The sequence below is a fragment of the Labrus mixtus genome, chromosome 20 (genome assembly GCF_963584025.1).
Source record: "Labrus mixtus chromosome 20, fLabMix1.1, whole genome shotgun sequence".
Classification (NCBI taxonomy): Eukaryota; Metazoa; Chordata; class Actinopteri; order Labriformes; family Labridae; genus Labrus; species Labrus mixtus.
This window is the reverse complement of record NC_083631.1, coordinates 5,033,671-5,061,454: the sequence shown is the minus strand read 5'-3', so window position 1 is coordinate 5,061,454 and position 27,784 is coordinate 5,033,671. Positions and strand designations below refer to the sequence as shown.

The 27,784-nt window shown below is 43.3% G+C and overlaps 2 protein-coding genes across 6 annotated transcripts in view; one reads left to right on the top strand and one right to left on the bottom strand.

The window, feature by feature from the left end:
• Positions 1-1,119: 1,119 nt before the first annotated feature.
• On the bottom strand, positions 1,120-10,011 carry tfap4 (transcription factor AP-4 (activating enhancer binding protein 4)). Of its 2 annotated transcripts, none has more exons than XM_061065769.1 (7): positions 9,579-10,011; positions 6,422-6,587; positions 6,207-6,305; positions 5,921-6,091; positions 5,315-5,464; positions 4,280-4,450; positions 1,120-4,152 (listed from the first exon to the last, which is right to left on the bottom strand). In XM_061065769.1, exons 1-7 carry the CDS (start codon positions 9,665-9,667, stop codon positions 3,994-3,996), a joined length of 1,005 nt encoding a protein of 334 aa, XP_060921752.1. In that variant the 5' UTR covers positions 9,668-10,011; the 3' UTR covers positions 1,120-3,993. The 2 variants fall into 2 exon arrangements, with proteins under 2 accessions (XP_060921752.1, XP_060921753.1); XM_061065770.1 differs by having other exon boundaries at positions 4,280-4,447.
• Positions 10,012-14,052: 4,041 nt separating this feature from the next.
• Positions 14,053-27,784, top strand: part of glis2b (GLIS family zinc finger 2b) — a 28,878-nt gene continuing 15,146 nt past the window's right edge. For 2 of the 4 annotated variants that reach the window (XM_061026477.1, XM_061026475.1), the window contains exon 1: positions 14,053-14,915. The gene's annotated coding sequence lies outside the window, so the exon portion shown is untranslated. The remainder of the gene's footprint in view (positions 14,916-27,784) is intronic. The other 2 variants (XM_061026476.1, XM_061026478.1) reach the window with 2 other exon arrangements.

Sequence of the window (27,784 nt, the reverse complement as noted above, 5' to 3'; positions counted from 1 at the left end):
CATCATAAGACTGTGTGAGAGAGGGAGGGATGAGAGCTGAGGAGAGGGTATGTCTGCAACATAAAGACCCCCCCTGAGTCAATCCAGAATCCCTCACACAGCTAAACGCTAGGCGGATTACAGCTTTATCACACCGAAACAGACACACTGTGCTGAACATAATCGCACAATTCCACGGGAATCAACATCTCAACTGTAAATTAATCCGAAAATATGGCAGGAGTTTCTACTTAGGAATCTGCATCCCGTATGACTTTGGGAGGCATGTCCAAACAATGCAGCGTACGTTAAACTGTCTCAATCCTGAGGAAGCTGCTCTGGTGGTGGGATGTGGCTGAAAGGCATTATGATTAGTTTATGAGAAAATCTGTGATTTCGTTGATCTTTTTAAAAAAAACAAAAACAATTATTCTTTGTTAATTACAAACGAAAGCCACTGGTGTTTGTTTCTGTATTTTTCCATGTGTGGCTTTAAACTTGTAGCTGAAGCTCTGATGTTGCTTTCACAGACAATTAAAAAAAAAGCATAAACTGACATAATGAGTATTCATGTTTCACAACTGTCGTCAGCCCTGACTAGAAAGTAAAATAAAAGGTTATTTTAGTTTATAAAAACACATGTTATTACCTGATAGGAAACTACTAAATCTAACGTTACAGGTACATTTATTTTGAACTATAAAATTCATACATAAATGGGCAGGGCCAATGTATTTGTAGACTTAAACAAACAGAGTTGTTTTTTGAATGAGTCTGTGATGGTGTGCACACCAGTAGTTTAGAATGAATGAATGCACGTCAGAGGATGAAGGCCAGAGCTTAGTGTCCCCGCTGTACATTTTAACTGTCAGAGGAGGTGGTCAGTCTTAATTTAGCAATGAGCTCCGGACCAAGAGAGGGAGGGGAGGGAGTAAAATCCTGAGCACCAATGAGGCGAAGACACTTGTGCATCGACTGTGAAACTTAAGAGACCACTGGAGAGGAGCTCCTTTCAGCTGGTTGTGTCAAAAACTAGAGCCATCAAGTGGTTATTGTCTCAGAAAAAAAGTCAACATCTGGAAAAAAAACATTTTCTAGAAAGAAAACGGAAGAAAAGGCAAACACACAAGGCCCAATGTGTAAAAAACAAAGTACAAACTTTATTATTCTGTCTTTACAAAGGCACAAGCCTCTTTATCCCCAAAACATTTCTCTTATAAATCAAAAACAAAATAGCTTCTTGATGACCATATGCACAGACTGGTCGAACGAAAAAAGTTACAGAGAACAGACAAAAGTAGAGGGAGAAAAAAGAGCTGCAAAATGAGAAGGGAAACGAGAGATAATGACAATAGATGAGCATTTAAAAAATAAAAAAAAACATGCGAGGGCAAACGGGATAAGATGGAGGACTGGACACTGGGGGAGAAAGTCGGATACACAGCTGTGCAGTTTCTACATATAACCTCAAGAGCTTCAGCTGAGGAGATGCCCCTTCATCCAAAAGAAAGAGGCGGACTCCTATATAGTACTGTAAGTGCTTTGTTAACTTTGTCCCCATTTAACGATCCCCAGGCCCACCCCACTCAGCTAACAATCTGATATGTCCACGTAACATTTCCTAAAACACAGAACAGAGTGTAAAACACATTGACATTAAACAGTTCTGGGATTTATCAGAAGAACGAAAAAATATTAAAAGTGAGGGCTCTACAAAAAGAAGAGCTCGCAAACCGCGTTTTTTGTTTTTTTTAATTTTATATCTAGGATCCCTTTCCTAAAGTGATAAGTACTGGGAATATATCCCATGATTTGATTTGACAGACGTGTCACTTATTTCAGTGCAGCTGACACCAATATTTTTTTTAAAGGGTAGTTCCATGACAGAAAAACATGATAGTTGAAATGTGTTCAAGTAAACACATTATCCAGCCAGCATTTCAAACTTCCATTGATGCACTTATGCAGGGGTTTGTCACAAATAATAATGCTAAACAAATAAAAACTGTGATGTGTCAAAAGCTCTAAAGGTAAATGCAATCTCAGGATACACCAGGTGCAACTTCAGTAAAGTAACCTGATGAAAAGAACTTAGTAAAAAAATTACATGGAATGTCAAATTTACAATGTGGAATTTCATTTCCACAAATCTGCCTTTAATAGTGCACACAAAAGGGGGAAACTGTTGCAAACAGAGATGTGGATGCAACCAGAAGTCAGTGTTAAGATACATTATGAAAACTTTGGGGGGGAAGTATCAGGAGCGCTTCAATGAAATGAGAAAACCAGCAACCTGTTCATCTTTAAGGCTAACTTAACAAAATGAACATAAGTGGAAATGGGGAGAATAACCGGGAACACGTATTCTAACACAACCTGGGTTTTAGGCCTGTTTGGAAAAGATTCCAGTTGCCACCCAAACAGCACACATCAAGTGTTCAGGTACGCCTCTCAGACCCAGGGCTGTGTTAAGGCTGGCTGCACCGTGCCTCCCTGCTACCATGGGTTATCAGTAAGGCGAGCTGCTGCCACTCTCAGCTACATGTCAAAAGTTCTGTCCGTCAAACAACACTTTTCATGCAAAGAAAAAAATAAATCTATGCAAAAAACATGTAAATAGTATTGTGCACTTGACAAAGAGCGCGCACAAGGACAAATGATCTATGTAAGGAAATGCATAGAGCATGTTTTGTAGACCTCCGTTACACATTCAAACTATTTCTCAAAGCTTTCCCATGAGTTTGACGTGTACTCTTGTTTGATATGCGTCCTAACATCTGGACAACAAACTAGATCCTTAAGGGCTAGATACATCCAACTCCTTTACAGGTGATTGTATGTCAGTCATTTTTTTTTTTTTTTGTATGTGTGAGTGCTTGATTTCAAGGCAAAGCAGTGCTTTTGCAGACTTCCAGAGTCTGGGATACAACGAAGCTCTGCTGATTAAGAATGCAACAAAGGGACAACACACACACATCAGTGGAAATCACTCAAGATCGCCCACAGATTAGCTTATTTAAACAAGCCAGGTACTTTCATATTCGAGAGGGGAGGATGTAAAAAAAAAAAAGAAATGTCAAAGCATTTTTCTGACCGGCCAAAAGTATAAAGAAAAAGGGGGATTACTGGGAACCCAGCCCAGTAAAAGAATCATGACAAACAAATAAAAAAAATAAAAAACAAACTTGTGAACCAGTAAGCGCGCTCTTTTTTTTTTTTCTTTCTTCGAGCGTTGCTTCATTTCCTGTGAAATGGTTCGCAGTAACAAGAAGCTTTTTTTTTTTTTCCAGTACAATCACTTTAACTCGCTGGCTGATGGAGCCATAAAGAAACAAAACATGTAAAAGTAGACTTCACAAGAGAAAAATAACATCATCTGTCCTCCAGAAGCCTACAAGGTGGAACTTGAGTAGAAGTCTTGTTAGCTCACAGTGTCTCTCCACACAGCTCAGAGGAGGAGGTTTAAAGGATGTTTAACGGAGATGCTCTGTGTCGGGTGGTGACAGCGCCACACTTCAGGGCTTTTTGCTGACTGTTTCTCCTGTTTTGCCGAACTGTCGTATGACTTCAGGGGAACAGTCCCGGTGATTAGCAGACACATGAAATTCTAGTTTCCAGTTTAACAGAGTGCTTGTAGGTCAATCAGCGAAGACGTCGCTCTAAAAACCTTTCTAACGATTATTAAGAAGACATGAGTTTGTGAGTGAGAAAGCAGAGTGCTGAAGGTAAGCGAGAGAAAGGATGCAGAAGAGACTGCATGTATATGTAACTACGTGTAAACCTATTCGGGCTGCCTTTCAACATGTTAGAGTGTATACTGACAAGGAAAAAAAAAAAACAACACAAAAAACAAAGAGTGCTTCAATCTGTCTACCAGCCCTAATAATGTCCACTGAACAAGAGTGATGTGGGTTTGTAGCATCATGTAGCCCCGGTCAGCTCGGGCCTTTTGATTCTAAGTGTGTGTGTGTGTGTGTGTGTGTACGTGTGCGTGCAAAGACGCCGGGGCTGAACTCAGGGCAGAGAGCAGTCGTCAGGCCCGTCGCTGTTTGAGGCCGTGTCTGAGCCCGCCGCATCAGAGAGCACCCGACCAGAAGTGACAATGACCGCCCTCCGCTGCTCCTCCTCGCCGATGCCACCCTTCCCCTGGTTGCCCTCGATGTGCTGGATTGCCTAAGGAGAAAAGCGTTGGAGATAAGAGATGTCAGGGACAACAGCACCCTCTAGTGTTCACATGCAAAAACCCATTCCAAGCAGAAACGAAAGGTCAGCTTTACACTTCTATTAGTCTGCATCTTACCTGAACGATGGTGTCCAGGTTCTGTCGAGATGTGGAGACCGTATTGATTACAGATGTTTGGCCCATGGTTACCACGGTTACATGATGGGGCTGTGGAGGTTGGACAGGTGCAGGGACGATGACTGTAGCATGGTGTGTAGGTGCAGGAGGGGTAGCTGGGGCCAACACCTGCTAGAGAGGAGCACTTATTATTCAATCTCATCTTACAAGTCATTGCTTACAAAGCCAGTTAAACTCTGTCTTGTCGTGGAGCCGTCAATACGGTAATTTACTGTTACTCAGGTCATTCTAAAGTAATTCATAGTGTTATTGATTTGAGGTCGTATCGCTCAGCTTTGCTTGAGGTCATCATGTGACTGCTCCAGACTGTGTCCATCACATTTCACCAGAAGCGCCCTGCCGCCTCAAGTAGTGAACGGCAGACAGCAGACCGGCCGATTGATTTGGCCTCGTGTTCAGAGAGGGTTAGCCTGCAGAAACGGGATACTGTGGCTGTCAGGGCAGGAGACGGGCACAGCAGAGACATGTGTGAGCCGCTCATTTAACACACCGTTAATGAGCCTCGGCTGTTGACAGCTCTAACTCTGGACGTGGAAGAGGCCGTCATGCGCAACATCCACAGTATGGTGTAAGATTAGTTCTGGTGCGCGTGGGCCGTTACATTTGATACTTTGATATTTAATGATATCACGTTAGTTAATGATTGATAGTATCAAATAGGAAGAAAAGCTCAAACAAAAACCGAACTTCAGTCATATTTTCGACCAAAAGCAGCCATGAGTGAAAGTTGCTCATACATGCAGTTGCTGCGGCATCAAAAGGTATCAATATTTTTGTATTATTACCAGCACCAAATCTAAGTTTAAAATTCTGCTATAATTACAGCACTATTCTCTGTGTGTGTGTGGAATATGGAGGGAGTACAGGAATTTGGTTGAAGCCGCTAGACGGGTTTATGCTATATAGAGAGCTGATATAAAGTTCAACATGAAGAAGTCCATTTTTGAGTCAGACTAGAATGAAAGGGTTTCCAACCTGTGGGCTGTGTGCTGGAGTAAGGTCTCTCTCCAGCTGCTTGTGCTGCTGCAGGTGTACAAGGCCCTGTGTTTGGGACTGCTGCTCCTGGACCAGCTGGGCGATCACCTTCAGTTTCTCAGGGTACATCTGAGCATCCAGGGAGCGCATCTAACATAGAGGCAGGGGGGGAGGGGGGAGTGTGAAACAGCAACTCAAACAATGATAGAGGCTGGGTTTTGGGAAATACAGCCAAAGTAAAAAAAAAGTCCTTTGAATGAGGTCAAAGGTCAGTGCTATATTTTTTTCTGTGAAATTCTGACAATATTTCACTTCTATATGTATGAGCAGGTGATTCTGCCTGTGCTCCTCTTACCTGACTTAATAGCTTAGTTCATAAACTAGCATATTAGCCAGCTTGTGAATTAGCCTTTTGCACAGGCCATTTTGCAGAAGTGACACCAAAAAAAACAAAAAAAACGCAGAAATGACAAACAACAGCAACCCACAAACAAATCAGTGAAATCATGGCGGCTAAGTTGACCTTTTGTTAAACACTCTATGGTCTGGTTGTGGTTTCACATTTCAGAAAAAGACTAAAAACTGTGTGCATGTTGTGATCATTACCTGATCTTCCAGCATCATCCTGACTGAGCGCTCTTTCTCCAGCTGCTGCCTTAACTCAATCATCTCCCTCCGTAAGTCCTCGCTCTTTTCCTCTTCCAGGATGTCTGGTGAGCCGATCCCTTCATCTTTCTCCTCTGCACGCCTCCTCTTCGGAGAGGAACCACTTAACTCCTGGGAGAGTAAACAGAAATTGGACACTTTTAGTCTGAATGCTAAACCTGATCATTCTGAAAGCCAGATAATGGTTTTGTTTGTTTGGACAGGTTTCGGAAAGGCATTGCTTTACTTGTATGATTCGTTTGAGCTGATTGTTCTGCTGCAGTAGCCGCGTCTTCTCCTGCTCCAAAGTAAAAATGTACTCTGCTGTCTGTTGCAGGATGGCGGCCTGGGGGGGGGGAAACAGAAGCACAATAAAGTTACAGGTCTGTTATGAAGCTAAGTGCAGACCTGTACGGCCACCTCGAACTCATCACCCGATTGAAATCTCTCCATGTGACCCACCTTACTCAGCTTCTCTCCATCACTGTGTGGGATGAGTGTTTTAAGTGACTGGAAACCAGAATTGATGCTCTGCATACGCCGACGCTCGTTGCTGTTGGCAATCTCTCGGCGAATTCGCCTCTCTTGGTCCCGAGCTGTTTCTGGGGTCAGAGGAATGTTGGCCAGGCTAGAGGGAGGACAAAGGGGAGGATCGATGTCAGTCAGACATAAAGTTTAAAACACAACTTGAGTTATCTGCCAAATCCTTCTTTTACTGCAAACGTTAACGCACAGCTGAAACCTTGTAAAATGTTACGCAACTGTTTTCTTCCTATGAGTGAATCACCAAATTCAATGAATAAATAATCACCTTTTGTTTTCTGACTACCAAACTTGCTACTAACTAACTTGTTTAAGAACCTCCAGTTACAGGTGAATAATGACAGCCTTCATTTAAATACCCTTTTACAGTTGTTTCACGCTGAAAATGTCACTTCTATTATACAGATGATAAAGTAAGAATTCATCCATAAATTACATGTTGCTACACTTTTTGGAAATCTCCCAGTTTAATCTTCTTTTTAACTGTAGATGTAAGATTATTATTTTCCACCTATGTCAAGTAAAGATACATCAGTGAAATATCCCTGTGATCAGAGTACCGTCTGTCTAACTCAAAATGTGACATGTTGTCTTGTGACTTCATCTGTTGTGTCAAAGGGTCTTTTTGGGAACTGTCTTTGTTCTCTGAATCTGAGAGAATGGCCTTAGGCATTTTGCTGGAACAACTCTAAACTGTAGGATCTGTGAATTATCTATGAGCGTGCATTGCTGCTGGCTTTTGAATCACCTCCTTTGTAATGACATTGCAGCAGAATGATAGGTAAGCAATATGTATGGATTGGATAGCTTTACGTATCTTCTTAGCATCAACATCAACAACAAAACACGACTTTTCACAGTGGTGTTCAGAGCATGTTTGTCTTTCACGTCCATAGATAGTTTTCTATGAGCTCTTAAATCATTGCAGGATAAGATTGCTATCCTAATAACGAGTCATTTTCTGATTGTCACATTAATATGTTTGCTTCACAATCCAAGCTATGGTGGAGATTATAGGGCATGCCAATGTGTGCTGCCATTGAAACAGAAGAACTGATATTAGTGATCAGACTAATCAATAACAGCACACCTGTAGAAAAGAGTTGGTTAACTCCAGTCGTACGCTTCTGGGATGAAAATATGCCATTGAGTGATATTCAGTTCAGGGGAAATTCTAAGCGAATTTCCTCCAACATCCACTGTGTATCAAGCTCAGTATCTCTGGGACCCTCTCTAACCGAGCCCTTATCTGTACTGACTCAGCTGCCCCAGTGCAAACATGGGGAACAATTGTGCAGACACAGATGAGAAAATGTGTGTGTGGTGTGTGTGGACACAGTCACACACAGCACAAGTACCAACACTGCAGTGGCACATCCAGCAAACCACCCACTGCCAAAACTTGACCAACTGAGCATGTGCTCGAAAGTATCACACCAACCAAAACCACGACAAGGATCAGCACGGTGTTCAGATTTACACAGGAGCTTAAGCATGTGGCATTAAAAAAAAAAAGCTAAACCAATTAATTTATGGATTAATTAGTCATAAGAAAACAATCATGCAAGTACAAAGATAGCTTGTTAATTTTAGGTAACTTTTCAAGCAAAATGTTTGTGACTAATGGAAGATTTACTTTGATTAAGCCTGACGTCAAAACAACTTAATAATGGGTTTATTGAGAGTTCAAAAAAACAAAACAATATCTGAAAACACATCCACAGACTATAAGAAATATAGCCGGGCATATTCTTTGTATCTGATATTTAATTGATAAATAGAAATAATGTTGTTGAAAATAGTATTTTTTTATGTTACTTTTACAGCAACAACTGAACACAGGCTATTTGTTTTTATGTTATTAATTGTAGCACATGCTTAAGACTAGTTGGAGCCAACGTGATGTGTCTCTTTTCTTATTGAATGCGAGTCTGAAAAGCATAAACAGTCTGCCAGAGCTGTTTTTGAAAAGATTCTTCCCGATATCAACAACAAATTACAGCGGACTTCATTTCCCAGACTGCCCTTGTCCCCCACAAGCAGCCAGCAGTAAAAGCGGCAGATCCTTCCGCCTCCCTCTTCAAACAAGTCTGCGGACGTATCGAGGGGCCTTCCGCGACATACACACCCCCTTATTAAAAACACACTTTTAAATTTTTTTTGCCTCGTAGCTAACGAAAAGTCTGTATTTGCTGGACACACAGGGGGGTTAAGTGGTTACAAATCCCCCCCCAAAAAAGACCCTCTTCTCCACACGGTGCCCGACACCACCTCCGTGCTCCGAGCAGACTTTTCGTGTCCTCCGCCATTATAACAATGCGGCAGGCAGCATGGCAGTGGTGCGGGGTGAAAAGACGCAGTGGAGGTGGCTCGATTGTGCGAACTAGAGGCACGGAAACCCACTTTAAACTATCGCTACGTCGAGTAGGGGATATTTGGACAGCGTTTGTGTTATTTCTGCAAAGAAGTGAACGACAACACGGCGCCATAAACAGGAAACACACGCCAGACCCCCTCATCACGTTAAGCACAAGCCACAAGCATGGCCGCACTACCCACAATAACTTCGGATCGCTCTGAGTGAAATGAGCAACCCCAACGATATGAACGACAAGAATAGACCCTTTCACACTGAATGACATCCACTCATGTAACCGTACTCATTTCTTACACAAACCACGCCGACTAAATGTAACACTGAGGGGTAATTTGAGGATAAATAGAGCAGGATGCGCTCTGGAGAGGGATCGCAGCGTGGTGTGCGGGGAACCACGTGGTTTATGTTTGTTAGCTTCAAAATACATCTTTTTCGTGTCTAAATGTGAAAAATAAACCATTGAGGAGGTTGTTAAGATCTGAACCAGACCACCCCTCTGCTCGGACACTATTTATTTATTGTGTTTGTGGATTATTAATGCCCCCAGCTGCCCGTGAGTGAGTCGTGTACACAATAACAGATCAGATGAAGCATGTTGCCTCACCGCCGTCGTTAAGTGCGTCTGCTCCAAACACATGCCTTTTAATAATACTAATAATACACACACAACGTAGGGGGGTGAAACGCAGGTATACATACCTACAAAGACCTCCAATCACTTCTTTCTCCGTTTTCCTGAAATGTTGCAAAGAGGGCACCTTCTGAGCTGGTACCATGAAATACTCCATGCTCGCCTTTCGCCAGTTTGGTCCCCCCCTCCCAACCTCCAAAAAAAATAAATTAAAAAAACCAGCAAACAGTCTCCGTAAATCAGAGAAAGATAGTGATGTTCTAGAGCACAACTCCCGTATCAGACGCAGGATAAATCCTCAAACAAGATGTGGATCTCTCGTCCTTGTGATGTAGTAGTTTCGGGCTGCTGAGAGTTGTAATGTTACTCGACTTCCAGCTGATGGGGTTCCCTCGTTGTGTGTGGCGCTCTACCTCTCTCTCTCTTTCTCTCTCCCTTCCTCCCCTTTGCTTTCTCTCTGCATGACCGTGTGTGTGTGTGTGTGCGCAGCTGATCGGATGGCTTTCAAGGCGGGAAACAGCTGGTAGGAGTCACACTGCACTACCAAAAAGCCTCCTTCCGCAGAGACGAGGGACTGCATGTAAACAAAGGACTATTTAGCGCAGATACACAGCGACAAAATGTGTCGACAGAGGGACTCATCTGGCTTAAATAACAATAGAAGAACAACACTAAAAGCTGATTGGTAATTAGATATACAGAACGTGTTCAAGCACTAATCTTAAAGTCAAAGCAAGTCAATAAAAACATGCCCCCTTTCTTTAATCTTGCTTCATTGAAAGAAATTCTACATCTATGAAAAGCAATTTTAATTTGCACCTATTAACGTTAATGTGAACAGGTAATTGTAACCACATTGCCTGGAAACATTTTTTATAGCAATGACCTAAATGTAAAAATGCACCTAGACAGCTGATAGTGACTAAAGAGCGGGACTGCTGTAGGGGCGGATACACCGACAGCTGCGATAAGAGAACAAGAGAGGGATCAGCTGACGGCTTGGCGGAGCTGCACAGCAACAGCGCACCGGGGAGGGCTTCTGGGGACAGACTGCCGCCTGGCTGACACTACACGGTCTGCCGCGTGTTTTTTTTTTTCTTCTTCTCCTCAACATTTAGGGTGTAGCAGTGGTTGTAAGGGAGATTAAAGAAGCCTACAGTAAACCCAATTAGAGGCTGTGCGACGCGCGTGCAGCGAAAACCAGACACAAAAAAAACACACAGGCAGTGATTTGGCTTTGCAACCGGAAATGTGAAGAGCTGCGAGAACAGCTATGATTAGAGAGGCAAACCCAAACGCCACAAACATTTGTCAAACATTAACACATATAACACGGATCTTTTCGGGACACTTACATTTTATTTAGTCTAATAAGGAAACAAAATCTAAGAATAAAACATCAAATAAAACAATATATTTGTTTTATTATTTAAATCAAATGATATTTTCTGCAATAAACAACCTGTAGCCTACGCAGGTTTTTAGAGTCCTTCGTGTAGCCTATTAAATGCCATAACCTTATTATGCATGGAGGTTTGCACAGTTTGATGTAGGCATATGATTATTTTCTTTCTGGGGGCGTGGGGTCAGTGGTGGTTCTAGACCACTTTTACTAAGGGGGCCAAACTGGGGCCAGTTGTTTTGTCAGAGGGGAACATTAAACCCAGGTGAAAAATAGACAAAGATGATCGCTTTAAAAAATATATAAATTATGCCAAATAATAGCGCACATCATTAAATACCATGACATAAATACCATGATTTATATTTGTTTCAGTAACCGTATTTAATACTAGATTGGTGAGTCAAATACTGTGTATGTGTTATTAGGGGGGCTCTTCCTTTTGGAGGGGTGGCCACAGGGGGGACCAAGCTCAGTGTTACAGGGGCACTGGCCCCTGTTGGCCCCTGCCTAGAACCGCCCATGCGTGGGGTTAAGCACTGAACTGCATTTGTATCATATGGTGCCATAAAAAAACATGACTGATGACATCATACGTTTCTGTTACAAACAAGAACATTTAACAACTTTGGATTACAACTTCCTCCAATTAAAACATCAAAACAAAGACTTTTACCTCAAGATGATCAACTTGGTTGAAAAACATTCTGAAGACCACTGTGAACATGTTGGTTATTACAACTCATTATTGTCATGTCTTTTACTACTTGTTACACAGACCAAAACTATTTTAGACTTGATTCCTAGAAAGACAGAAAAAGCAGATAAGGTCAAACCGACCACACAAAATGATCAGACAGCCTATACATTCAAGGCCAGAGATGCAAAATCCTTACGTATGCTAGATGATTCTTTCAAAAGGCCTTCATGTGTTAGATTTATGGAGCACGCTCTGTAACCGAACAGGTCCCATGTCAACATATTTATGGACTTCTATATTCTTTGTTTTAAGCACACTGGGGGTTATGGACTTATAGCTTTTCAGTTATGTAAACAAAAGGCTTGGTAAACCAGGATTTAGAAGCCTTATTATGACTAAAATCTCGGAGGGCTCTTATAGCCGACATGTTTTCACAGTCTATTTCACGCCCTCTAGTGGTCGCATTGGTAATAGGTGAAGAGGCTCCTGAGAATGACAGAAACATCACACAATGAAACACAACATCCTTGAAACTAATACACCATCAGTTTCGTCGAGCTAGATGCTTTCATTGAATTAAAAGTGGCGTTGCTATGTTGTCAGGACTGTGTTAACCAGATTTATTTATAGGTTATATAGCCTATTTATTTCCACGTGAGATAAGAGATTTTTTTTTTTTATCAAAGAAGACTGACATTTGTACATAAAGAACTATAGCTTTGAAATTAAATCAACATCCCTTAAAAAAGTGTTAATAATTCACCAACATATAGTGGGCTATTTACATTTTTGTGTGATTTTATTTTTAGACTTTACACAACTGTAACTTCTATAGAGCCTGCAGGAAGACAAGTTAACCTGGTGACATTTTAATGTAAATGTATTTGTATCGATATAATCATATTAAAAACTTATCATAGCTATATCATAAATGTTTCCATGTAAAAAGAAAATTCTGTCCTACATAACACATTGGCCCTCTCCTGCATTTTCCAAACCCATCCTTGTGTCTTGATTTTCAAATAGGGAAGGAAAAACCATGAAACTCAAAGTGAACCCTTCTGTGACTTGAGAGAGAGATGATGATGAATTAATAACAAGGCTGGAGAAACATTCATTTAATTAATTATATTCTACCAGATATTTTAGAAAGGCAAACATGTCTTTAAAGTGAACAATATATTGGTGCTGTGCTGTGTTTTTCTTAAAGTAGCCTATCTTTACCATGACAACAATAGAAGTTCATCCCACCTGTTGCATATCCATCTCATCCCACTAAGGAATGCACAAAATAGTTTTTTAATAAAACCAACTTGTTTTTTTCTGAATTTTCTAGAAGTAAGCAGAAGTGTGTTTTTAAAATATAAGATACTGAAAGTAAAAATGTCTCATACCAATTCCCAAAGATGACATCATAAATATATTTTTTAGTATGAATGACTAATGAGTGAATGAATGGGTCTAAATCCACACACACAACATCCTGATGACTCATCCTGTCAAATGTAGTTGTAGACAATATTGATTTTTACTTTGTTATCATTGATTTGATTATTGGTTAATTGAGTAATGGTTTAAAGTGTACTTGTTTGGGTATTTTAAATCACTGCATGCACTTTTTTATATTTAAAAGAAAAGTATTGCACTCTTCTTTTTGCTTTTCTGACTTTAGTGCACTTAAGATATATGCCTATAATCTGTTTATAAGATAGATTAATGTCTTGTGTCTAAACTTCTTTGTAGTGTTATGAATTAAAAACAGCAAAACTTGGACCAGCAACATTAATGCTTTCATTTTTACATCAAAATAACGTGTTTTTGTCTTTAAAATAATTGCATTGTTAGCCTACAGTATGTTTTTTTTCTTATCAAGCAATAAGAAATACATTTTTGGACAACCTAAGGTTCCTGAACACAAAGACCAGGGTCATTCCGCTTGACCTGAAATGGCACCATGGGTAAACTGTAGGCAAAACTCTAAAAAAGAAAAAATGCAAATGAGGACAAAATGTAGTTATCTCTGATTTTGTGATTTATTTATGTCTTAAACAACAGTTAACAACAACAATTAGATGTTGCAGGTGTTTTAATTGTAGCCTAAGGATTTATGATGGAGGTAGTTTAGGCCTTTTCATATTTCTAAAGCACACAACTCTATGTATAGCCTACAACTTCTTGACAGCTGAACCAGAAGCACGAGAACAGAGAGGTCGACAGATATCCGGACAATTCAGACCGGATTACAAACAGTAGAGATTTGAACCTTTTCGAAGGTCTGTTGATGGAGGTGATCAGAGCAGAAGCAGGGAGAGATGGCCATGAGGATAGAGAGAGAGAGAGAGAGGGAGGGGGAGAGTTTGGAGAAGAGCCGGGGACTGCCCATGGTGGAGGGGCGGAGCAGTAAGCATGCGCTGAGCTGGCAGACTCTGAGCTGGTCCTGACGGGCTGGCTGGGCTCCTGGTGGCTGTCTGAGCGCTTCAGACGGTGGTGGGGGAGACGACCATCAACAATCAGCGTGTCCTCGAGTGCTCAGAAGAAATCAAAACAAGCAGAAGAGTCACGGGGATAACTGCAGAAAAGAAACGCAAACTGCCCCTCCTCGGCATCTGGAAAAAGCACCGAAGAAGAAGGAGACGAACCTCCCCTTCAACCCCACACCCCATCGCCAACCCGCCCAATCTTACCCGACCCACCAGTTCGTGCCATCCCTCTAGTCTGGACCGCCCTCCTACCCCGCCAGGAGAACCACGACCACCCATAGGAAACCCCCACTTGACCAGCGTTGCCATTAAGCGATGCGCTCTGAATCTGGAGAAACCACCTTTGCGTTTTTGATGCACTACACAATCTGTGGTCTTCGTTTTTCTTCAGCGGGAACACTTGAGGCTACGGATCTGAGTGTTTATACTTTTTGACGGGTTTCCAGAGCCATGATAACATGCAGAATACAGCTTCACACGGCAACAGACTCGGCTGTCACTCCTTAGATTAGTCTTTTTTTTTTTTAAACAACCAGCTGTCACATACGCTGTGTTTGAGCTTCTGTGTGATTTTCCATGCTTAGAAATATTCCTGACAATGGTCTGGGAACGGACCGCCTCTTTAGACACCTAGAAATATTTTTTCAAGAAGCTTCAGCCCTGTGTTTTGTTTTTGTCAAAGAAAAAGCTACAAATTGACGAGGAGTCATTTGACACCGACTCCGCTTGAGCCGTGTAGGACTTTGCAGTTCGAAGTTTGCACCGGGAAAGAGGGGGGCCAAGTCGGAGATATCTCATCCATACACCGCATTTTCCCGGTAAGGTAAGAGAGCCGCAACACTATCATGCATGCCAGTCGTGCGTTCTGTGTCTGCTGTCATGTGTGCACACGGTGGCCGGAGTGCGCGGCTTCATGTGAAATATGCCCGAGTTCAAACAGGGTAGTGACCTATTTTTCAGAGTCTCTCTCCAGCGTTGCGTCCAGACCCTGTAGCCCGTACTCCCAACACTGTCACACTCCAAGGCCGGTCACGTCCGACGTGGCTCCGCCGGCGTGTGTGCCATTTACGCAGACAGCCATCTAAGGTTAGCACGCCTATTTCCATACGGGAGCGACCGTTTGCGCGTTTCTGCATCCTCGCCCTCCTCAACCCTGTGAGGCATGTTTTTTTTATTTTTTAAATAGCAGAATCACAAATCCTGCTCTGCACAGGGGCGTTCATCTCAGCACAGCCAGCTGTTGTGCAAGATGCAGGCTCGCTCTGATCCGTCTGATGTTCTGTCACAACATCTGATAAAGAGTTCAACGTCTGCAGGCTGCTGTGCTGCTGCTTGCTACTAAACAAGTGATGTAGGCGATTGGTAAACAGAGAGGTGACTAATGTCAGTGTGACCATTTGAGGTAAACACCCCCCAAAGAACATGCTTGTTTTCAGTTTTATATGATGTTATGAAATGATCCTTAATTGTCACAACAGATCTGCATGACCGAAGCCCATGAATTCCTTTAATCACCTCTTGTCAGGATGGTTCCCATACTAAGTAATGATTGGAACTGGTGCCATCTTTGTCTTGCCATTTCATAAATTTTGTTTTGACCAACTCTAAGTGAGTTGAGGCCAAGTATGTAGTGCAGGGGGCAAGGATGAGCACAGGCACAGAGGCTTGAATAAAGAGCTATTTTCCTCCAATTAAGCAATTCCACTGTCCCTAAGCCTAATTGTGTGCACACTGGGACTCAGTTTGGGATGGACCTTCTCCCCATTGGCTGCCTCCCATGGGCCCATTGTTCCAGAAGATGCCAGGGGAAAGAGCAGGGCCTTGCCAAGGCAGACCTAACAAGCCCCTGTGCTGGAGTGGAATAAGGCCGGATCATTAAAAATCATTAGTCCGCAATGCACATCGAGGCACACTCAAGGGGCTGCAGTTGTATTTTGGATCAGAGGAGGATATCTGTGTATTTCCAAGGTGGCTGTGAGTGGTGCTGTTTGAACAATATACTGTAACTTGGGTGCAGGAGAGGAACTGTCACACAGATATTATATGAGACATGGAGGAGGTCTGGCTGTGCTCCCACTGGACCTCTCTCAAAGTGGGGATGGGGAATAGTGAAAGAGGCCATGCAGGCTTTGTGCAGAGGGAGGACTTTGACTCCTTCGTCTCCCTCCCTGTTCCAGGCCCCTGCTATTTAATCCATAACCCCTCTCTGAACTGTGAGCACAGGTGCTTCCAACGTCCACAGCCTGCATTGTTTATTCAATCAGCTGATGATCGGTTCAACCTCAGGTCAACCATAACATCCATCTGACAGAAAGTCCAGGGCCAGACGGAGGGGCATCCATCACCATCAGCACACTGGCATATAGGTGAAGCCTCTCTTACGAAGCACTTCACTGCAGGGTAGAGGTTCTCGGCTCCACCGTAAAGCCAGATGTCTGCTGGAGTCTAGCTGTGCATCCCTGTGGTGGCATTCCAACCTCACAGGATGTGTGTGTGTGTGTGTGTGTGATTGTATACGCAGCCTTTTTTAGCTGTACATTTTCTTGCCCTGACTGCATGCTTGGCCAGATGTAGATGTGTGGACAGCTGCAGGGAGCAACAGCTTGCACACAGTTTTGACACCACCTAGCTTCACCTGCTGCATTAGGATCCCAAAAGACGGGATAGAGCTTTGGAGATTTCCCATCATGGCTACGCCTGAAATCAAATCACATGCTTAGATGTCACCTCCAGTCCCCAAATGTTCCTGTGACTTCAGATTTTGCCCCACTCTCAACCACAACTGTGTGACATCATACCCACAAGGCCCCAAACTGTGTGAGGGAAAGGCTGCTTTATGGTGGAAAAGGTGGACCCTAATGGCTTATTCCTGCGTCAGAGAGCAACCGCTAGGCATGTGGTGGAGGGGTGGTGGGAACCCACAGTGCACTTGTACTTAATGCCTTGAACCAGGATAATAAAAGTGTACCGCATCTGATATAAAGAGGGAAAAAATCAGCTGTTTTTTGCATTGTGAGTATAGAGCAAAACAGACGCTCCAGAGTCTTAGATAACAGGAGTTAGTTGTGTTTTGTTGACATGTTGTGGGATGGCTAAAATATGCCTCTGCCACTCGAGGAAAAAAAACTTTTAAGGAGCACTAGAACTGCTCCTATTATTAGTGGCTGTAACCTAAGTGCCACAAACTCCCGTGGGAGAGCCAGCGTAAGTGTTTGAATTGATATCACAGCGGGGTTCCATAGCTGCTGAGGATAACAGTCTAGTTGAAAGGCAACTGAACAGCAGGGGATGGAGGATTACAGTTGTCAGTGAATGAGGCAGCATGCAGGGAAGACAAGGCACCTGATACACACTTAGATTTATCTCCACAGGGATAACAGCCACTTTATTATAGATTCCCATGGTTGATAAGTCCAACGTTGGTTTCATTATCAGAGAAGAATCTTGTAATCAAATTTCATATCAGAAATGGTTTGCATTTATGCATTAGGCTGTTCAAAATGGACATATGATGAACAATTAGGTCACGTTCAAGCAGGCAAAAGAAGGCAATTTGGAAGAGCCAAAAAAACTGCAGTGTCTACTTGAGGCCGGCTGAAAGGCTGGGGAATCCCAATTTGATCCCATTTTAGATGTTCCCATGCGTATTTTTACAGCAGAAATAAACATGTTTACAGCCCTGTTCAAATAATGGTTTTGGTCCCAGTAGGTCCTTTCTTTATCAGTAAAAAACTTTATTGGGGTTGTTTGTTTTTGTATCTGTTTTGGTCTCATCGAGGTTAAGACTTATGCAGTTTGGGTGTGGCTGAGTTGACTGACAGGTGGGTGTGTTGTAGCTTTTTGCTAGAAGGCTGAAGGCCCGCCTCAGCTCTACCTCTCTACCTTTTAGATATATCGCAAGTTAGTTTGAGATAACATGTCCAATATGGCGACTGCGATAGGTCGGCTTCAAAACGCCTCTTTAGAATCCAATGGGTGTCATCACTGTGACTACGTCCATACAGTCTGTGGTATGTTGACAAGAGATGCACATCCCAGCTCTTGACCTTTGATTGGATTTTTAAATGTCAGAGAAGATGCACAATGAAGCCATGTGTCCCTTCAGTCAAATGAGGTGGAGAGTGTTGGGTAATGTGGTGTCCATGGCCAGATACAAATAGAGTCTTTTAAATTATATTATATGTGAATATCTGGCCCGTAAACACTTTTTCACTTTTGTTTAACTTTTTGTGTTGATATGAATGATTTATCATTTCATTATCAATTCTTCTGCTTGCCAAACAGATTTTCTAGCAAATTCTTGTTTTTTTGCAGCTGATTTTGCAGTTGAAACTTTTCGAACCACACGGTCAAAAACACCACTTTGAAACATTAAATCTCAGTAGAAATGGAGCTGCATCAATATCTCTACTTGTTAAAGATTCTCTCTGCTCTTACATGCTGACAGTCCAGCTGTGTGCTTTATTTTCCATGAAGAATCTTAGCACCAATCATTGCCATGTGTGCAGCAGTGGAGGTGACACATTCATACTCTGGAGTGTTCACATGTGATGTGTCCGTGCTGAGTGACGGCCTGACTCCTGGATCTGTGTGTTAAGAATGGTGGAAGCGGATACAGATCTTGACTCACATCGGTTTGCAAACTGAAGGGGACCAGTGCATACCGCCCTGCTCCCTGGCTGGCTGGGCTCACGGGCCGTGCATTTTTCTGCAGTTAAACTGTAACCACTAATCACCTCCTGGCCTCACTGTTTCCTCTTGGAGCAGACCATGCCTGTGTCCCAAGTGTGAGTTAAAATGCCCCCTAAGAGAATATATGGTCTATCCTTGTTTAAATCACCTGTGAGGGACTCCCTAAATGAGCGCAGGACTCTTGCTCTTCCTGCGAGTATCTGCCTTGGTGAAGTTTAGGGGTCAGTTCCTCTGCTGCAAGTCTGCAGGCCTGCATATCCAAAATAAACACAGACAACTCAGTGCCTCGCTCCAGCTACCCCACCCTACGTCTTCTCGTTCTCTTTAATGCTGCTTCTGCGCTCTCTGCTCAGCGTTTCTATCGTGAGAGAATTTCAGCTCGCCTAGCCGTGCAGACAATACGCAGACCATGTCTGGGGCAGGGCGCACTTGATGAGGAAAGAGTCAAGAAAGAATACAGGAGTGAAGCCAAGATTTGAAAAAATAACAGCAACGTAAAGGCGCTGTGAGAAAAGGGAATAAAAGAAAGCCTGTTTTTGGTCCATTGTGAGTTCATATCTGCCAACAAACTTCAATGTCTGATTTATAAATAATACAAAATTTGGATGTTAGTGGATCTTTTAGATCCAGGGTCTCATTTCAAGGAGCTGTGAGTTGTACAGTAATATGCTCCCACCAATGCAGTTTGAGTGAAGACACAGCTGGTTTGTATTATTATTTACTTGCTTGGCCAACACCCTGAATTCTCCAACATACCCTCAATAGCGCTACACCAATTCAGTTGTACTGAGGTATGTTTGTGTGTGTTTGAAGAGAAAAGAAAGGGAGGAGTTGGACAAGAGGGGCTGAGGATGAGGAATAACATGCTGAGGAAGGAGAACAAGAGGAAAGGGATCGATGTTTTTTAAAGCAGGGGTTGAGGGAGAGACTGGTGAGGCATTTCTGAAACTCACATAAGGCTCTCATGTCTGGGCCTGGGCCTGGCTCCCTGTCTGGGCATATCCAGTCCTGTCAGCGAGCTTCCAGACTTTGCCCCCTTCATATCCCCCCCTCCTCCCTCCATCCCTGACTCTCTGGGACTCCATCTCCTCTTTGCCTTTAGCTCCGCTCCTGTTCCTTTTGTGCCCTCCCACCCTCACGTCTTTCGTCTCCCACTTTCCACGAGCCCCCGGCTTCATATGTGACGCTTACATTATATAAGACCTTCTCCATCTTATACATGCAGTAAAAGAGAGAGAGGGAGAGGGAGGGGGGTGAAAGTTTGGCTGGTTAAGTGTTTACCTTCTCTGTGGTATTGTGGAGATGTTGCCAGCGCTAACTCAACTCATATGTGTCGTGGCTGTTTTTCTTTCTTCTGAGGGAGCCTTATGTATGTATGTTTAAAGTTTAAAGTTACATTTGGTGAAATAAGACCTAATCCGACCTCAGTTTTCTATCACAATAGCTGAACTGCTTTTACTCGGTTGCTTAAAGTCATATTAATTGACTTCACCTTGAATAATGAGCATCCACTATCATAAAGTAGCTTGTCTCTTTCATCTACAGCGTTCAGTGCTTCAAAGAGTTCTTGCTCCTGGTTTTCTGGGTCTCAATAAATGGTGCTGTCAGTCAGAGTGAGCGTGGCTATGTCTTAATTGATTCTAAATGTCAGTATTGATTCAGCACAGAAGAGTGTGTAGGGGCATGAATATCGCCCTCACCTTCTGCACTAATTGAGATCCTTCCTCAGGCTCATTCTTTCCAAGGCTGCTGATAGGTATTCTGTATGATTGTGTTTGTCCACGGTACATTTATTAACCCTAGCTGTTTGGTAACTTTCACCAAACGAAAAGAAGAATCAGCTCCAGATCTTTCTTTTTTCCCAACAGATCGCACATATCGGATGAGCCAGTACATTCAAAACCAAGAATTGACTGCTTCTCCGTTTTACAGCATTATGCTCAACTCTGTCTGTCGCTATCTCAGTCGCCCTCCATCTGTCCCTTTGCATCTGTCTCCCCGCTCTCTTTTTTCTGTGTCTCTCTCTCTTGGATGGAGTCGCAAAAAAGATAAAAGCTGAAGGGTGGAGCTTGTCACTTAGTCGAGCTAGAACACAGGGAAACGGAGAGAAAATGAGAGGGAGGGCGATAAAGAGAGAGAGAAGAGAGAAAAGACTGTCATATTGACCTTGTCTTATTGCCAGCCATGGTGGGAGGAGAGGGGAAGGGGGGGCACAGGGCGGAGGGTTACTCAGAGAAAACAGGCGCTCCATGTGAGGAGGGAGAACACAGAGCTGCCGTTAAGTTGGCACAGCCTCACATGGAAAAGACAACACGAGCTTTGTGTGTATGTGAGATCACTGTGGAGGGAGGCAGAGGGCCCAAATGGAGGTATATAGGAGACAGTATGGGGGGCACGCCCAAATTTAAAGGAGCAGGAGCTCGCCCTGCAACACGCACAAACGCACATCACGTCACTTTGTCTGCTAATTGCTCGCTGCTGTTTTGTATTTCTCCCTCTTCCTGTTTTCTTCCCTTCTTCTCTTTGGGTTTGGAAGCTGAGCCCCTGCCCTGTTCCTTCTCTCTGTACACAAACACACTCATACACACATATAGGATCACAAACACACACTAATGGAGACCCTCCCTGTCCAGAGCACATCTGGCTCTGTGTGGGCCTCCCCCTTTCTTGGCTCTGTCCTGTGCAGCATGGCTGGTGCACAGGTGTCACCCAGGCCTCTGCAGGGACGGGGAGGGGCCGTCGAGGAATTCAGGGATAAAGAAGTTGAAAAGAAAAGACATGGTAGAAGTGTGTGATAAGACCTCATACTGACACGGAATAAAGAGTGCACCCTACACCCCACCCCACCTCATGTCTTGCCCCCAGACTCCCGGAGGCCGTGTTGCATAAAGCTGTTGCTCGGGATCATATTACCTTGGCTAGTGAATATGGAGACTTGCTTCCCAGAGAGTTCACTATGTGCTGCTGGTTCACCGAGTTGCAGGCAAAGAAAAGTAGCTGGGGTCAGTGTGCAAAGACGAAAGGGGTTTGTTTCTCATGCGTGTGGTGCCATAATATTCCCGTCCAGGAAATGACTGTGAAGCAGGCACACCCCTCCCAAAGCTGGAGCGGTACCACAGCACTCTGAACTGGTCTGAACTCCACAACACAGCCAGCGTGCTGTGCGCTGCTGGTGCATGTGCGTGACTGTATATAGGGGGCTTTACTGCCAGTGTGTAAATGTTTGCATTTATTATATTACTCCTACCTCCTTCCTAATGTCCTTGAAGTTGTCATTGGGAGAATCAACCCCATTGGCTCAGCAAACAGTGCTGAAACACAGCCCGGGTTCGCTTGCTTATCGTACCACAGTTTCCATACGCATTTCACCCCAATTAATCTGCCCTCAGCATGTTTTTAACTGTGTGTGGGAGAGAGGGGAGAGAAAGAGAGAGATTCCTGGACATCCTCCCAACCCTCCTACCCAGTGGCTAAGGCTGTGCTCTCACCAGTGAGGGAATAAAATGTACATCTCCTATTTAGTTTAACTGCAGCTGCTTTGCAAGCATGCATGCACACCTGTATGCCTCGTTTGGGGCCAGAGTAATTTCTCTTAAAGCTAAAATTCCACTTGCAGATTTAGGGAGTGGCCAATGGCAGCCTTTTGTTTGTGCGTTGAGTGTGTGTGTGCTGAGGAAAGCTGGTATTTTAAAGATTTAGGCAGGTGCCACTGCTCTTGCATTCCTAACCTGACCTTATGGTCATTTCTGCTGCCTTTAGGGGAAGTTTGTCTCTACAAAGCAAGCAAACCAGAGATGTGTTTCATGTGAATGTGTGTGTGTGTGTGTGTGTGTATGCTTTAAAAATCATTCATGTCTTTGTGCATGGTGTTTGATAAGATCACACTTTGCATGCATGCATCTCTAAAGTGAAAAGAGCTTAGCTTACCGCGGCATACCTCTGACAATAGGCTCACAGTCCCAACACGATGTTATATGCACTACCAAAGCATGGAGGAATGGAGAAAAGCGAGGTTATTTTGTTGGAAATGCAGAATGTTAAAACGCTAGATCATATAACCCCCATACTTGGATTTCATAGCGCCATTCAAGCTGTTCAAATAATGCTAATGTTGGTGTGAGTCAGCTGGAATGACAGCATTTAGTGTGGGAGTAGCAAAGCACCATCACTTCCGAAACAGAGGCCCCATCCAGCAACCCTATCAAAACGGACACAGCTGGTTAGTGGGCTGTTGGGAGGACAATGATCTGGGATGTTGTGCTGTTTGGTCCTCCAGAATCAAATTAATTCAGAAGTTCCTGCATTACCTTTAACAGCCCCCATTCATTTCACCACATGGACGTAAAACAAAGACATGTTCATCCCAAGTTTAGTTGTGAAAATTGCCAATCTGTAAAACAGCGCAGTTAACTTTAATCGTGGCATATTTTCTTCTATCACCCACCATCAGCTCTAACAGCCACGGACTGTTTTTCCTCCTTCTCTCATTGGCTTCATTCCTTCTTTTCTTTCTTCCCCCCCACCTCTCTTCTTTCCTCTCCTGTTGCTTTCCTACTGAGCGTGGTGTGCTGACGCCCCTGCTTGGCTGGCGAGCCGACTCCAGACCCTGTGATTGCGCGCAGGAGTCGGAGGATTGCATCACCGCCTGTGGGGAGAGGCCACAGGAATGGACTGAAAAGGAGGGGGGGAAGTACAGAACAGAGAGAGTAGGAGAAGTGAGGGGTCAATGAAAGAGATAAAGGGAAGACAGTGATGACGCATGATGGAGGAAGAGCCAGAGGAAGAGGAGAGGAAATTGAGAGAAATATTACGAGTGAGAGTTGGAGCTTGCTGCAGGAGGTGGAGAGACCCAGCAGAGTTAGTGGGAGGTCAAAGTAAAACAGGGTGGGGATGTCGATCAAGTCCCCTCAGTGCAAAGACAAACACATACTTTTTACTCCTCTCTACTCCTCTCTTTTCCTCTCTTCTCTTCTCATTGATGGAGCTAGGCCTCCTGCTGTGTCCATCGGTTCCTGCCTTCCTTTTCACTCTGCTATGAAACTGCTATGTTGTGAAATGCCCCACGTTATTGTAAGATTACTCACCACTCATCAAAGCCTACAATACCGTTGTGTGAAGTGCCTCAAGCATTCTTGTTGGGTTGCTTTACTGCCTCAACACTCTGAGTCATCGACCCTGGGAGCGATTATCTGTTTACCCCTGACTGCTGTTCTGATATTAGATTATTTAAACTGTTCTGGTTGATAAAAAAAAAATCTGACTTCCTGTCTGATAGGTGGACGAAAGACTAGCCAGTGACTCAAAACACATGTTGCTGCACGTGGGCCCTCAAACGCGTCCTGTTCATGTCATATAGCAGCAACCAGGGAGGCTAATAAATTGACTGTGTCTTGAGAGAAGTTTCCTAGCTGCATGCCAATGTGCTGCTACTCTTTGCTCTCAAACCTGGCTCTTCACTTTTCATTTGTTCTGTCAAACTAGTTGAAATGATTGCAGAGCAGATTTTCAAATGATATGTGTACCCTGCAGCATGGTCTGTCCTCTTCAAATGAATAACAGGGTGAAAGAAGACAACTCAAGGGCTTTGTACGAAGGCAGACTCTGTTAGATTTTTATTTCATTTGAAAGATTGAAGTCAAATTTGCATTCCCAAAAGGCAACTATTATTTTATACGTCTGACAATAAAGGCTTCCCTTGATATTCAGCCGTCATCCTTTCCCCAAGCCGACCATGCAAGAGTCGAGTCAGGTCACTGTGTCTTGCGATAATCCCGGGTTTAGCAGCCCATAAGGCTCTCAGAAACACAATGTGAAATCTCAGTCAGATGGCTGTTTATAGATCATTTTGTAGCCTAATCTCACTTTATGCCAGACTACGGGGAATTGCTCTGCTGTATAGTCTTGTCCGTCTTCAGTGTTTTTTCTCATATTACAATATGGCATCACTCGTTCCCTTTAATGTTGGATTTAGCCTGGTATGACGTTTTTTCTTTTCTGCATAACACTCCACATTTCTGGGGTTTAAAATGCACATTTTATATTATATGCCAGTATGCATGCAGGTCTATCATGCAGCACGGCAATGAATTGCAGAAATGTTGCTTCCTTCCATCTGTTGACTAATGTGCCTGTCCAATAGTCTGAATGAATCAATAAAAAAATAAATGGGGGTTTGATAAATAAATAAATAAAGGGGTGGGGCGTCCGTGTAGCTCAGTTGGTAGAGCAGGCGTCTCGTGTTGCACTCGTCACAGGTTCGACCTCCAGTCCTGACGCTGTTAGGTGCTCTCATCCCCCACTCTCTCTCTCTCTCTCTCCCCACATGTTCTATCTCTTCATATCTGTCACATCAGGGAAAGGCCTAAATGTCCAAAATATAAATATAATCTTTATGAAAAATAGTGCAAAAATGTCATGCCCATTCCTCAGAGCCAGGTCACAATTTGTCATTTTGTTCAAAAACAGTCCAAAACCTTGAAGTGATTCCTTTAATACAGCTTTTAAATTGTTGACAAAAGCATTTTTTTCCTCATGAAAGAGCTAAATAATTTGATTATGGATCTTTTTATATAAACAACTATTGACTGATTGTTTCAGCGTCCTTGTAATGCTTCTTTTTTCTGCCAAGCAACAACTGAATTGTTCCTTGTTTGGATGTTTTCATGTTCAGTGAAGCCGACACCTTGGCTGGTTTCACTCCATAAAAATAGTGCTATAATTATCATTTTCCAGAGCTTGAGAATTCGCAAGAAGCCTGACTCATGCTAAAGTTTTTTCTTCTATGAATTAACCTAGAAATGAATGCATTGTAAGTCACAACATGGCATCTCATTTCCTTATTCTATATTCTATAATACCCTCTTCAAAGGCCGCTTGTCAACCTGTGAAATACTTTTACTTCAGATTTTGTGAAGTCACATTCCAACACTCCCAATCACGAAAAGGATTTACCTAAATGTCCAAACAAAACACAAGACGGACAGAAACTGCCTGAGGAAAGCAAACGTCAGACGGTACAACCCCGGAGAGAGATCACTTTAAGCGTGTGTTTCTGTTTTTTCATCTCGGAGTCCTCTTTGACAACAAACCACAAGCGTGCCCCGCCCTCCTCCTTCTCTCCCTCCTCCCCTCTCTCCCTTCTCTCCCTCCCTCCTGGCACCTTCCCTCCCTGCCTGCCCTCTGCCTGGAATTCTTCAGTGTCTGAACGCTCTGGCTGGAGGCCATCGGTAGCTCGCTGAGAAGCTTCCTGTTGCACTCTCTCCTCCCTTCTTCAATCTATCTATTGCTTTCTTTTTCTTTCCTTCCTTCACTCACTTACTCCTTTCATTCCATCTCTTTACATTTTTTACTGATCTCTCCTCCCTTTCATCTTTGTCGTCTTATTTTTCAAGCTTAAACTCTTAAAATTGGTGGTGATACAGTCATGTATTTAATCTAACTGTGTCCTAGTTGAAGCATGTGAACGCACGTGTCCCTCTGTGTCTGTAGTGCAGCCGTCTTGACTTCAGCGCTCCAACAAACTGTCTTCTTCCTCAATCACCCTTCCCCAATGGCCTCATGCATGCTGCTATTACATAACACTGTTCAATCCTGTGTGCCTTCATGCAACAGGGGGAAAGGAAGGATGTTTATATGTACAGTAAAAGAAAACTTGGTGCATGAAAATTGAATTTGTTTTTACAACATTCATTTATTTGAATAAATGGTGTGAATAAGGGAAGTCACTTGGCAATAACAAGTTTAGAACAGGGAGGGATGCAGGAGTAAGTTCGTGTTGAACAACAGACCAAAGGAGTTCAGAGAGCGACAAATGTGAGAGAAAAACAAAAGCAATGAGTAAAAGTATAAAGAGAAGGAGGGAATGCAAGGCCCAGAGGAGGAGGAGGAGGAGGAGGAGGAGGAGGAGGAGGAGGAGGAGGAGTGGAAACTGAGGTTTCCTGTCTGAGGAGGCGGCTGGCTGAGGAGGACAGAGGCAGAGGGGGGAAAAAAAATGTCAGCTGCGTGTGTTTGTGTGTTGAGTGATCCGTCAGGGGCGAGGGGTGGAGGGTGTACGCGGGGGCTGCGGCTAGGGTGCGTAAGTGTCAGTGGAGGTGGGGTCATACCGGCTATTACCTCAAGAAACGTCAGTGGTGACAAAAGAGGGAGTGAAAAAGTGACCATGTTTGGGCCTGTTTTTTGTGTCTCTAAATCAGTCACAAAAAAAAAAGATATTGGACATTACCTGTCCCAACGTACCTTTATGTCCGCTGTCATTGTCTATGACAAAGTGTAAAACTTTCTGCATCACGTCCTTGTCTGCCTAATCTCATCTGACTTTGATATGAATCCACATAAATCTTTCCTTTAAGGGAAACTTCAAATGAGAATCACTTTACTTTGAAATGTGCAACTGCTTTGATCACTTTAATCCGCTTACACAGCCCGTCGACTGTATAAAACATGGACGTATAGTCTCAGTGACGTCACCCATTGCTTTCTGGAGAGGTGTATTAAAGCCCATCTATGGCGGTTGCTATATTGCTGACTCCAACTAACTTTCTGTCAAACAAGAAGCAGGCAAAGAAGTGTACCTGAGCCTCCTGGCAAAAAGCTACAACGCTAGCAACTGTCAGTCAACTCAGCCACGCCCCTAATTATGCAGATTTATAAATAACTTCACATTATCGAAATGGGTGAGTTGAGGAAGAAGAACATACATGTACAGTTTTTTTTTATCAACATATAATCTGTTTTTTAACCAATTAAAATGAATAGGACTTAACAGCAATTTATTCTTCTTTTAGAGCCAGCCTCACTTTTTTAAATATTTTTGCACTGGCTTCATTTTTCAACACTGGAGTCTTGATTCGGACACTGTTGTGTAGGTTTTCCTCATCCTAAAAATGCCAAATTGTTAATTTCTCTAACTTGTTTATTAGCCAAAGGTGCAAAAGTAAAACCGGTCTGTCAGGGCTCAGAGGTCATGCCACTCCCACACCTCAGTCAGTCACCTTTGACCCT